Source organism: Cervus canadensis, chromosome 25, assembly GCF_019320065.1.
Source record: "Cervus canadensis isolate Bull #8, Minnesota chromosome 25, ASM1932006v1, whole genome shotgun sequence".
In the NCBI taxonomy this organism is placed as follows: Eukaryota; Metazoa; Chordata; class Mammalia; order Artiodactyla; family Cervidae; genus Cervus; species Cervus canadensis.
In genome coordinates, this window is record NC_057410.1 from 48747593 (window position 1) to 48759807 (window position 12215).

At 38.8% G+C, this 12215-nt stretch overlaps 1 protein-coding gene across 7 annotated transcripts in view; it reads left to right on the plus strand.

The window, feature by feature from the left end:
* The window catches only part of NAP1L1 (nucleosome assembly protein 1 like 1), a 36850-nt gene that overhangs the window by 14169 nt on the left and 10466 nt on the right, over positions 1–12215 (plus strand). For 5 of the 7 annotated variants that reach the window (XM_043446368.1, XM_043446372.1, XM_043446367.1 and 2 more), the window contains 2 exons: positions 3394–3479; positions 5038–5140. The exons of the other annotated variants lie outside the window; for them this stretch is intronic. In XM_043446368.1, the coding sequence (XP_043302303.1) occupies positions 3394–3479; positions 5038–5140 (189 nt within the window). The remainder of the gene's footprint in view (positions 1–3393; positions 3480–5037; positions 5141–12215) is intronic. 7 annotated transcript variants of the gene reach the window in all.

Here is a 12215-nt window from a genome sequence, read left to right on the forward strand (position 1 = left end):
AAATAAAAAGTAGAAAGACTGCCTTCAGCTTTTCTGAGTCTTTACAAAGGCTTATTTTGAAGAAGTCACTGGGCAAGGTCATACATCCTGGAAACATAGGTGTGTTGATGTCAGCGTCTGGCAGGCTTCTAGTGTGGATGGACGTCTTGCGGAAGTATGTTCAGGGAGAATGGGATGAGCTGCACTGTTTGTTACTGTTTGTAATTCCATGGGAGTCTGCCAACTCAAAGGAATAGGTAAAACAACCTTTCAGGATGAAGGGGTTATAATGCGATCACCCGCAGCTGTTGTAGGCAGCAGAGCATGGAGGTGGGAGGGCGGAAGCTTCATTACAAGGGCAGCACGTGAAGCGCTGCTAAGAATCTGGCCAGTCCCCTGTGCACACTGTCCTCATCACGAAGGAGCGTGGCGGCGTGGGTGTCAGTGACGGCCTCCCGAGTCACACTGCCCCGTGTGGGTTGCTTGACCTTGGCTTCACAGTTGTCGTCGTGGATTTATTTTGTCTTCCTGGGGTTTCTTTTTCTCCTCTCTGGAGTCTGCTATATCCCATGTTTTCTTTTTTTGTACTTTTGGTCTAGCACCTTCTTAGGAGAGTACAAGGAAGTGGATTGTTTTGAGATGGCATGCCTGAAAACAACTGTTAGCCCTTCTGCTGGATAGTCTGGACAGAGCATTCTGATTTGGGAGTCACTTCCCTTTAGGATTTTGACGGCATTCCTCCATCGTCGGCTTGCTTCTCTTGTTGAATTTCAAAGTTGTCACAGTTCTTACTCACTTGTATGTGACACTTAAAAAACCAGACATATATATCTATTTCTGGAAGCTACTCAGGCTTCAGAGTTCAGATATTTTACATTGTTAGGTTTCTGTGTTTATCTCTTGTGTTAGGCATACAGTGGTGGACCCTTTCAGTCTTGCAATGGGATATCTGTCAGTTCTGGGGAATATTCTTGACTGACTTTGTTGAATGCCGCCTTCCTGTTTTCTATTTCTAGAGCTTCTGTTATGTGTTGGATTGCTGCTTTTTGCTCTAGTTTCTGTCTTTGTCTCTTTGCTCTTTTTGAGCAAAGCAGAAGAAACTATCTTTTAACTCTTGTTGAGTTTCTAAATTTCTATTATTTTAATTTTCAAACATTCCTTTACTCTCTGTTCCTGTTTTTATAGCATCTTGTTCCTATTTCATTGATTATATCTTTTCTCTGGATATTCATTCCCTTGTGTTGTCTGTTTGGTCTTAAATTTTTCTTTCCTCTGTTTTGGTCTCAGTATAGGAGGCTTTCCTGGATAGGAAGTAATACTTGTTTGCTCATTAAGACTTGGGTGAGGGGAATGCATAGTTGAAGGATGTTTTTTTTTTTTTTTAAAGTTAGAGAGTTTGAGTGTTGGGGAGGGAAGGACTTAGCAATTTAGTATTAATCAATTTAATACCCATCAGGGTGGGTATTTGTTGTGAGAATCCCTGGTGTTAGAATGGTGCTTTATTCCTGGGCTGGTCACACGTGCCAATAAAGAGTGTTTGGGGGGCTAACCTGGGAGAGGGCAGCTGGGGAGGAAAGTCTGTATCCAGCATTCTAGTATGCTTCTCTCTGTGGTCCTCTCCTCTGAGCTCGTCTGAGCTCTCAGTCCCCTTCTGCTAGAGAGAGAGATCATCCTAAGATTTAACTGTTTGTCAGCTTTTGCTTATCCTCCCTATTTTACCCACCTTCACCACCAAGCCCTAGTTCTAGTTGTATCTTTTTAAAGACCCTTTAGGCTGGTTCTCAGCTCTACCACTACAGACTTAGATTTCAGTTCTCAGTGAATTTGTTGGCTCTTATTTCCCTGTCCTTCAGTATTTGTTTAAAAACTTCTTTATCATAATCTTAGTGGAGATTTTAGAAGGATTAAGATCAGATGAATATGTGCAATCTGCCATCTACCTTCATTTTGTTTTAATGAAAAAAGAAAGAAATTGGTTGTGATAGCTTGATTCTGCCCTACCCCCTCCCCCTCCATCATTTACTGTTGGGTGCCTGTGAGCTCTTAGCAGGGTAGGAGGAAGAGAGGGGATCCTTGTTCTTCAAAGCAGGAGTCAGCAGACTCTGTGAAGGATCTGACCATAAATATTTTAGGCATTTTGGGCCGTGTGGTCTGTGTTGCAGCTGTTACAGTACCACCAGGGAAGTTCTGCTGTGTGAAAGAAACCATAGACAGTAAAGAAATCAGTGTGGCTGCGTTCCAGTAAAACTTTATTTAAAGAATAGAAATGGGCTGGATTTGGCCATGTGACAGTTTGTGGACTCTTGTTTGAAAGCTTTAAAGTTTAGATGTTCAATAAGTGATTGAATGAGGTGACACCTGGGGGAAGAGCTGTTCCATATTATCTTCAGTTAGTGACCTTAGCTCTAAATATGCTTAATTTTATAATAAAAGATACTCCCAAAATAATCTGTGTTGCTTCTGATGGGAAGGCTGCTTTTTTCACCCTTAGTTGACAGAAACAAATTTGTGTAGAATACAGTTGACCTTTTCTGTAGTTGTCACTGTATGAAAATTAGGTCGTATTTATTCCTAGATGAAAATTAATTTTTCAAATGCCTTTTTAAGACATGAAAGCAACTAATTTTCTAAACCAAATACTAAAATGTAGAATTACCTAAGGAATTGTATGATGATCTTTATATTGACTTAAATATCCTTATTTTAATACTGATTGTAATGTCATGTTCAAAAACTAGATTTTTAAGATGAAATTGGAAGGATATTGTTACTTTCTCCTAGCTTTACTCTGAGCATGAAGTAGAGTCAGGTCTTCCCCTTAACTTTTACTGTTCTTCTCCATCTCCACTATGAAGTAAAGAAAAAGGAAAGTTCAAAAGACAGATACAGGCTTATGTGGTTGTTCTACAGCTAAGAGAGATTCAGGATCCTTATGTTTTTCCAGACTCCTTTATTCTTAGCTGGAGACTTCCAATCTCCGGGATGCCTTGTGGTCCTACATGGCTTTGGTTATATAGCCACATCTAGCTGGAATACATAGACTTGTTAGACTGATGTATTACCATCTCATATAAAATCAAGACTGCTGTTACTAGGAAGAGTGAAATCAGTAGATACTGAGTTGGAAGCACATACTTTCTGACGTTATATCTCTGAATCACAACCCATCAAACCACATTTTTAGCTTAAAGTATAAAGTTTATATTTGAAAAGCTTTTAAATGAAATTTTAAGTACTTCCCATTTGTACTTATTTACATATGAAGTTTGAAAACTGAATTACCTTTTACATTTCCTGTTTCATGTTTTTGAAAGAGGCATATTAACCTAGAAAATGAATTGAAGTTTTCTGTAATTTTTTTTTTTTTGGGTAATTGGTACATTTGAACCTTGGTGTGATACTATAATATTGTAGCAAAGAACAGGCTGAACTTGATCAAGATTTGGATGATGTTGAAGAAGTAGAAGAAGAAGAGACTGGTGAAGAAACAAAAATCAAAGGTATTATTTTAAATTACTTCAGGAGCCAGTGATTGCTGGCTCACCTCTTCTAGAGCACAGTAATAAACACAGTAAAAAAAAATTCTCTTTTTGAATACCTGTCCACTTTCCTGACTAGCCATACCCACAGCAGCAGTTTTGCGTGTGAATGTGTGTTTGGGAGGGGGCGGGGGGAGGGAGGGAGAGATAGAAAGGAAGAGGGGGATGGAGGCGGAGTAAGAGAGGAAGGTGTGGATCTAGTGACCCGGCAGTGGTCCCTGCGCGTGCCCTCTGCTGCTGGTTTGACATTATGTCTTGTCAAACAGCTGCCTATGAGTTCTGTCTGAACTTAGAAGTGTCGTAGGTAGTGGTAGCGGAGAAGGCAATGGCAAGCCACTCCAGTACTCCCGACTAGAAAATCCCGTGAACAGAGTAGCCTGGTGGGCTGCAGTCCATGGGGTTGCGAAGAGTCGGACACGACTGAAGCGTGTGGTAGGAGTTGTCGGTAGTGGTGCTTCTAAACAACATTAGCTAGACTTGAAAATGTTTAACATGTAGAGAATATGTGGTATGTATGTCTGCCTTTTTTTAATCCATTCTAACCAACCAATAAAAGAACATTTATTAACTGTAGGCAAAAATCACTCAACATTTTCTTTAGCAAATTATTTTTAAAAGGGGTAATAATGGTTAGTGGGGAAGTATACTACTTTAGGGTATAAAGGGGCCAAGAATATCAAGGTACCAGATGACTTGACTTCCATTTTTAGGCCAGAATGAGGTTTATTATGAAAAGACTACTGAACTAATGATACAGGACTGTATCTTCATGGCCAGTATTGGTACTTGTAAAAGCATGTTGGTTATCACAGGTATACATCATCCAATAATCAAATTACTATTAGAAGTAAATTGATCTTTAAAGACATAAACTGGGAAAATTAATGCAATTTTTTGGTAAAGTCTGTATTGACAGAGCAGATAAGATAGCAGAATAGTTTGTTTTGCATAAATCTAGATTATTTTTGCATGGAGTATAATTTTTAGAGGCCATTAATAACCAACTTCTGTTTGGCTTTAGTTAACAGCCTTTGACTGTCTCAACTGTTAACTTTGTTCAGATGTACATAAACACATTGCACAGGCTCAAAGAATCATTCAGGTCATTCATTTGACCATCTTTCTCCCAGGCTTGAAAGTGTCGCTGTTTTTGTAGTTTTCTTATGTGTTGTCTGACTTCAAAGGGTTATCAAGGATCACAGATAGGCATCTGGATGAATCTTTGAACTTTTCAAAACACAAGGTGGGTAAAACACACAGGAGAAAGAGAAAGGATAGTGTTCATAATAGTTGTGGCAGTGGCCTTGAGAAGTGGTGTCCCTTAGACATCTTTAGGAACCTGAACTTTTTCTGTACACTAGGTTTTCCTAGAGTGAATTTTCCTTAGCTTGCTATTCGTCTCTACTCATACCAGTGATTTATGGGCTAGTCAGGAAAGCTTCGTAATTGGATTGCCCTATTAATATAGCGTAATACATTTTCATAAAATCCTTTCGCTGCCCTTTTGTTTTTTTTAAAGCGCGTCAGCTGACTGTTCAGATGATGCAAAATCCTCAGATTCTTGCAGCCCTTCAAGAAAGACTTGATGGTCTGGTAGAAACACCAACAGGATACATTGAAAGGTACACGTTCTTCTTTTTCATAGTCTGTCTTTCTATAATCAGCATTGCAGGTGAATATTTTTAAGGTCATCTGGGACTTAATGTATGTCACAGTGGAAAACTAATGTTCATTATAGGATTATTGGGAGTTTAAAATTTTGCTAAGTACCAATTTAGAGTTGGTCTTTTAAAGTTTATTTTGGTTCGTCTCCATAGGAAGTATATGAATCTTAAATCATCCCTGAGATTTGCTTAAGATAAGATTTGTTAGAAATGCAGAGAATTAGAAGAAATACAGACTTCTTATTTTTTTCATTGGTAATAAAAGTTATTAGTAATAACCCAAATATCTTATTCTGCTTCTGATATTTTTTTACACAACTTTGATTTTAAGATCTACCCACATTGCTGTCTATATGTGTCTCTAGTCAGTAGTTTCTGTGTTCCTGGTTCTCTGTGATGTATGTCCACCATGCTTCACTGTATGCTTTTTCTTTGACGGCCATCTGGATTGTCTCCAAGCTCCATCAACACAAATTCCATGGTGATGGTCATCCTTGTGCATGTCCTCTTAAGGTGTTGTGTGAGAGTTTCTTCGGAGTATGTACTTCCCAGTGGGATTGATAGTTATGGGGTATGCAAGCCTTCAGTACTCCAGGATATATGAAGGTTGATTTATCCTTGTGTCCTTGCCAACAGTTGGCATCATTCAGCCTTATAGTTTTTGTCTTTACCAGCCTAAGAGATGGAGGCTCTTCTTGTTTTATTTGTATTTTCTGATTTTTAATGAATTGAGTTTCTTTGCATATAATTGGGAGTGAGCCTTTTAGGTTGCTCATTTGTACCCTTTGGCCCATTCACTTTTGGAGGTTTACTGTCTTGTTTTGTAGGAGTTCTTATGTGTTCTAGATTTTAATTGTTTTTCAGTTTTAGACTTTGAAACTAATTTTTTGTGTCATTTCTATTAATTTTGTCCATGGTGTCCACCATTAAATCCTTAATTTTTATGTTCATTAAATTTTTAACCTATGTCTTGTTCTTTTGAGGATGTCTTTCCTTGCTCCTTCTATGTTTCCTATTGATTAGTTTTATCTTTTACCTTTAGACCTTGAATCCTTCTGCAGATCAGCTTTCTGTTAGTTTTTATAACAGTTCCCTCCATGGTTCCTCCTTTCCTCGTGTGTTTCTGTTACCTCCTTTATTAGGTATCCGATTCTCGTAAACACCTCTGTCTCTCAGCAGCACTCTTCTTGTTTCTTTGCCTGTTCTTTTGTCATCGTCCCACTTAATGTCTGTGGCTTCAGAGTATGTCTTCATATCTGATAGTGAGTTGCTTTCTCCTACCGTTTCCCACCCATCATGGAACACACTCTTAGGACTGATCTTACCATCTGTAGCCCCTTACCCCATGTATGGTTGAGGGTGAGTTTATTAGGATTTTCTTAAAAAACAGAACCTCCAAAATAAGGCAACTAAAATTTTGATAGAAATTCCACTGTCTTTTTGGTATTAAATTGTCTCATCCTTGTCCTCGTATTTATTCAGATCATATTCTGTATTTTATTACAAAGTATTCTTAGATAATTTCTCTGTATTGTTACTGTGACTATTATTTTACTTTTTACTGTATTTCCTGTCTGACTTTTTTTGACTCTTGATTTTGTTGTTCGTTGTATGTGTGTGTGTACTGTACTTGGTTGCTGAGTCGGGTCCGGATCTTTCATGACCCCATGTACTGTAGCCCCTCGGGCTGGTCTGTCCATGGGGTTTCCCAAGCAAGAATTCTGGAGTGGGTGGCCATTTCCTTTCCAACTGTTCATGGTAAAGGAGTGCTGTTGATTAGTATTAAAGTTGATTTTGTGTCCAGAAACCTTGCTATTCTTGTTGTATAGTAATTTGTTCTTTTATTTTTCCCATAGCCCCAAAGTCTCATCTGCAAACAATGGCAGTCTTAATTCTCATCTTCCACATTATATCACACCCCATGGTAATTTTTCTTTCTTAATAACATTGGCCAGGACTTTCTTTTTTTTTTTTTTTTCCAGGACTTTCAATATTGTGTTAAGTATTAGCATCAAAAATGAGCATTCTAATCTTTACCAGAATTGAATATATAATCTCTTCACTAATTTGGTGTCTATTGGTGATTTTTTTAACGGTCTTTTTGTCCTTTATAAATTGTGATGATCTTTTGACTTTTTCTTTGAATTTACTAATTATATATTAAATATATAGTTTTGGAAATATGAGTTGGGTAGTTACTTAGGGTAGGTAGTTACTTACAGGGAGTTACCTTATTCACTAGTGAAGAGAGCTTATGTGCGCTGGTAAACTAATGTCTTCAATTTCTCTTTTGTCAATCGTGGAGTTTTATATTCTAAAAATACGCATTTTATCTAGGTATCAAATTTATTAGTATATAGTTCATATTTTAAAAAAATCTAATTGTCTCTTTCATATTCTGTATTTTGTATCTTCATTAGTTTTGCCGGTTGTCTCAATGTTTTTAAGAACAGTCTTTGATTTTCCATTTTCATACATTTTTGTTATTGCTGCTTTTTTCCCTCTTGCCTTTAACATTATTTCCTTATTTGGGTTTGCTCTATTCCTCTTTCCAGTTTCTTGATTGCATGTTTAGTTCATTTAATTTAAAAAACCTTTAACAGCTATAAAGCTTTATAAATGTTATGGGTATGTTAAGTGTGAAGATCTATATGCCAAAGTCAATAGCTTAGGCATATTAGTTGTACTGCTCAGATTCTCTTTATTTCTGCTTATTGATTAATTGCTTTATCAGTTTCTGGGATGGATGTGTAAAAAATCTTCATTCACTTAATTTATCTTATAGTAAAATGGCTTGTAATCTAGTAGCTTTATTTACCCTTATTGATCTCTTAAATTCACAAATAATGTACTTCCTGTAGGCGTCTGTTTTTTTTTTTCCTTCTAGGCAATAGTAAATTTTACCAATTTTTAATTCACCCATACCTTATGTGACATCTCCTTGATTTCTTTTTTTGCTTCCTCAAAATTATTTTTAATGAATATGAGTGTCTGTGGCATATTTGTTAAAGCCTCATAGGCAATTTTTATTTTACCTTCATATCTGAAATTTTACTTGGTCTTCATATCTGAAAATTTTAGGTTCAAAGTCTTAAATATCTTAAAGATTGACTTCATTTTTTTTTCTTCTATATTGTATATTCTTGTGTTTCCTTTGAAGCCTGATGTCACTTTGATTACTTTTCCTTTATAGGTTATTTGATTTTTTCATTAACACCTTTAGAATTTAGTTTTGTCTTTGATAGTTACATGTCTCAGTAACATGTCTAGTGCTTCGAGTAAGGATTTTCATATTTCTTTAACTCTGAGAAATTCGTTATACTCATTTCTTCAAATAATCCACCTCCCTCCTCTTTTTCGGTGGCTGTTAACATTTATCATCCATGTCTCCATATCTTATAGCTTTTCTGTCTTTACCACTGCCTGTCTGAGAGCTTTTAAATCTTACGGATTTTTTTTTCCTTCAGTTGAACTTCTCATTTATCCTATTTGTTGGTTGTTTTAGTTACTGGATTTCTAATACTTAGTATTCACACCTTGTTTTAGAGTTCTTGGTCTTGTTTCATAGTATCTACCCTCCTTCATCACTTTAAATATATTTACATTCTTGTTTAAATCCTTAGTCTGTCTAATAATGCTTCAGATGCTAAATATTTCATTCTTTCGTAGTACTCTGGAACTGCCTAGTTATTCTGACCTTATTTCTCTGGCTCACTGGGCGATATCAGTTACGCCTGTGAGTATCGAGGGAGGGATGGCGGTTAGACTTTGGTTTTGACAGTCTCATGGGGTTTAGAGAGAGAGGGAGCAGGATGAGCCTGAGGAGCGCTCCAGTCACCTCAGACTCCTGGGGTTTAGAGAGAGAGAGGAGAGGATGAGCCTGAGGTGAGCTCTAGTCACCTCAGACTCCTGGGGTTTAGAGAGAGAGGACAGGATGAGCCTGAGGAGAGCTCTAGTCACCTCAGACTCCTGGGGTTTAGAGAGAGAGAGGACAGGATGAGCCTGAGGAGAGCTCTAGTCACCTCAGACTCCTGGGGTTTAGAGAGAGAGAGGACAGGATGAGCCTGAGGAGAGCTCTAGTCACCTCAGACTCCTGGGGTTTAGAGAGAGAGAGGACAGGATGAGCCTGAGGAGAGCTCTAGTCACCTCAGACTCCTGGGGTTTAGAGAGAAAGGACAGGATGAGCCTGAGGAGAGCTCTAGTCACCTCAGACTCCTGGGGTTTAGAGAGAGAGAGGACAGGATGAGCCTGAGGAGAGCTCTAGTCACCTCAGACTCCTGGGGTTTAGAGAGAAAGGACAGGATGAGCCTGAGGAGAGCTCTAGTCACCTCAGACTCCTGGGGGTTAGAGAGAGAGAGGACAGGATGAGCCTGAGGAGAGCTCTAGTCACCTCAGACTCCTGGGGTTTAGAGAGAGAGAGGACAGGATGAGCCTGAGGAGAGCTCTAGTCACCTCAGACTCCTGGGGTTTAGAGAGAAAGGACAGGATGAGCCTGAGGAGAGCTCTAGTCACCTCAGACTCCTGGGGTTTAGAGAGAGAGAGGACAGGATGAGCCTGAGGAGAGCTCTAGTCACCTCAGACTCCTGGGGTTTAGAGAGAAAGGACAGGATGAGCCTGAGGAGAGCTCTAGTCACCTCAGGCTCTGGGCTGACAATTCCAGACAGTTTTCTTGGGAGGAAGCAGTCTACTTTGGTTGTAATCATTGTTCCTGGATTGGAGTGGGGGGAAGAGTGAGTGCTTAGGGCTCTGAGCTAGTCCAGCTTTCGTCGGCTCTTTATGTTATCCTAAGAACTGGGCTCTGTGAAGGGTGAAGCGTGAAGGGTACAGGCAATGAGCATTGAAGGCAGATGTAGAACTTAAAAGCTTTGCTGCACAAAAGCTTTCTTCCAACTTGTCCTCACTGCTACCTACTCTGGTTATCATCACCACCCATCCCTGCCTTCAAAGTTGCAGCCCACTCACCCTGTCTGTCAGTTAAAGGCAGCCCTCGGTCTTACTCAGAATTTGCTCATGGTGTGTGTGTCTGTGTGTGTGTGTGTGTGTGTGTGTGTGACTCAGAATTTGCTCGTGTGTGTGTGTGTGTGTGTGTGTGTGTGTGTTCTCGGTGTTCTCGGTCTTACTCAGAATTTGCTCATGGTGTGTGTGTGTGTGTTACTCAGAATTTGCTCGTGTGTGTGTGTGTGTGTTCTCGGTGTTCTCGGTCTTACTCAGAATTTGCTCATGGTGTGTGTGTGTGTGTGTGTGTGTGTGTGTTCGGTCTTACTCAGAATTTGCTCATGGTGCGTGTGTGTGTGTGTTTGTCAGAGAGATACAGAACCTATGGCACCTTCTTGGCTCCATAAAGTTTCTAGGGTTGATTTTTTTTTTTTTTTTCTTGACATGTGGAGTTGAGGGTAAAGCTAGGTGACCAAGTTCTTAGACTACCTTGACAGAACATTTTACTTTCAATTGTAAGAAATAAAACTTGATACTTCAGGTTTTTGTTTTTTATTTGTTTTTACCTACCTTAAGTGGCTAGATAAGAGAATTAATTTGATTACAACAATATTGTGCTGTGATAGTTTCAAGTTGACAGCCAAGGGACTCGGCCATACATATACATGTATCCATTCTCTCCCAAATTCTCCTCTCATCCAGGCTCCACGTAACACTGAACAGAGTTCCCTGTGATACACAGTAGATCCTTGTTGGCAATCCGTTTTAAATCTAGCTATGTGTACGTGTCAATCCCAGATTTGCTAACTGTCCTTTCCCCTCATACTTTCCTTCCTCCCTGACAACCATAAGTTCATTCTCTGTGAGTCTGTTCTGTAAATAAGTTCATTTGTATCATTTCTTTTTAGATTCCACTAGAAGGGATGTCACACAATATTTCTCCTTCTGTCTGACTTATTTACCCAGTATTTCAATCTCTAGGTCCATTCGTTACGGCAGGAAATTCTAACCTGGATTTTGGATGTGTTGTACAAACTGCCTGAGTGAATGTTTTTTGGGTGTTAGAGGCATTCATAAGTTTAGTAATTTTTTTGAGGGGCTCATAAACTTAGGTGTGTATATTCTTTAAAAAAAAAAAATCTATGTCCCGTAGTGGATCATATGAGTTATACTTCAGGAAAGCGGTTATTTTAAAAATCCCCCTCCCCTCTTCATAAAACACCGTGTACTTATTTAATGTAATTTCAAATTCCAAATTAAATACTGAGACTAGAAAAAAAATCATGCTGTAGGATATCGTTCTTTTTCCAGAAAGAGATATGGTCCCCTCCTTTCCCCTAATAATAATAGACACAGGTGAGATATGCAGTTGACCCTAGAATAAGGAGCTATAATCAGTGTATAACTTTATACATAGTGTATAACAGGATATAAAGAGTTGCCCTTTGTATCTGATTCCTCCATCTTCACGGATTCAACCAGCCGTACACTGTGTAGTACTGTAGTATTTACTATTGAAAAATGTCTGCATATAAGTGATTCAAACCTGTGTTCAGGGGTCAACTGTACATATTTTATTTGTGTTTATTCACTTATTTTGGCATGCCTTGTGGGATCATAGATCCCGACCAGGGATCGAACCTGTGTCCCCTGCAGTGGAAGCTCTGAGTCCTAATCACTGGACTGCCAGTGATTAGGCCAGTTGTACATATTTTAAAAAATAATTCAGGTTATCAGGATAGTCAGTTGATGACTTTTTAACTGTATGAGATAGACTGTGTTTTACACCTGAAATACCAGCACTGATGAGCTCAGTGCTAAGGTTTGATTACAATGAAAGATTTAGGATTTGTGACACAATTTACATTTTCTTACCGGTTTACTCTACCTCATTAAATTTGTTCTTCTGAAATGCTTAATGGTCATGAGGTCTGTATTTGAATGTACCTTTTGCTTCAAATAGGAAACCTGTCACTCACTAAAGGCTTCCCAGGTGGCTTAGTGGTAAAGAATCTGCCTGCCCATTCAGGAGACCTGGGTTCAATCCCTGAGCTGGGAAGATCCCCAGAGAAGGAAATGACAACCCATTCCAGTATTT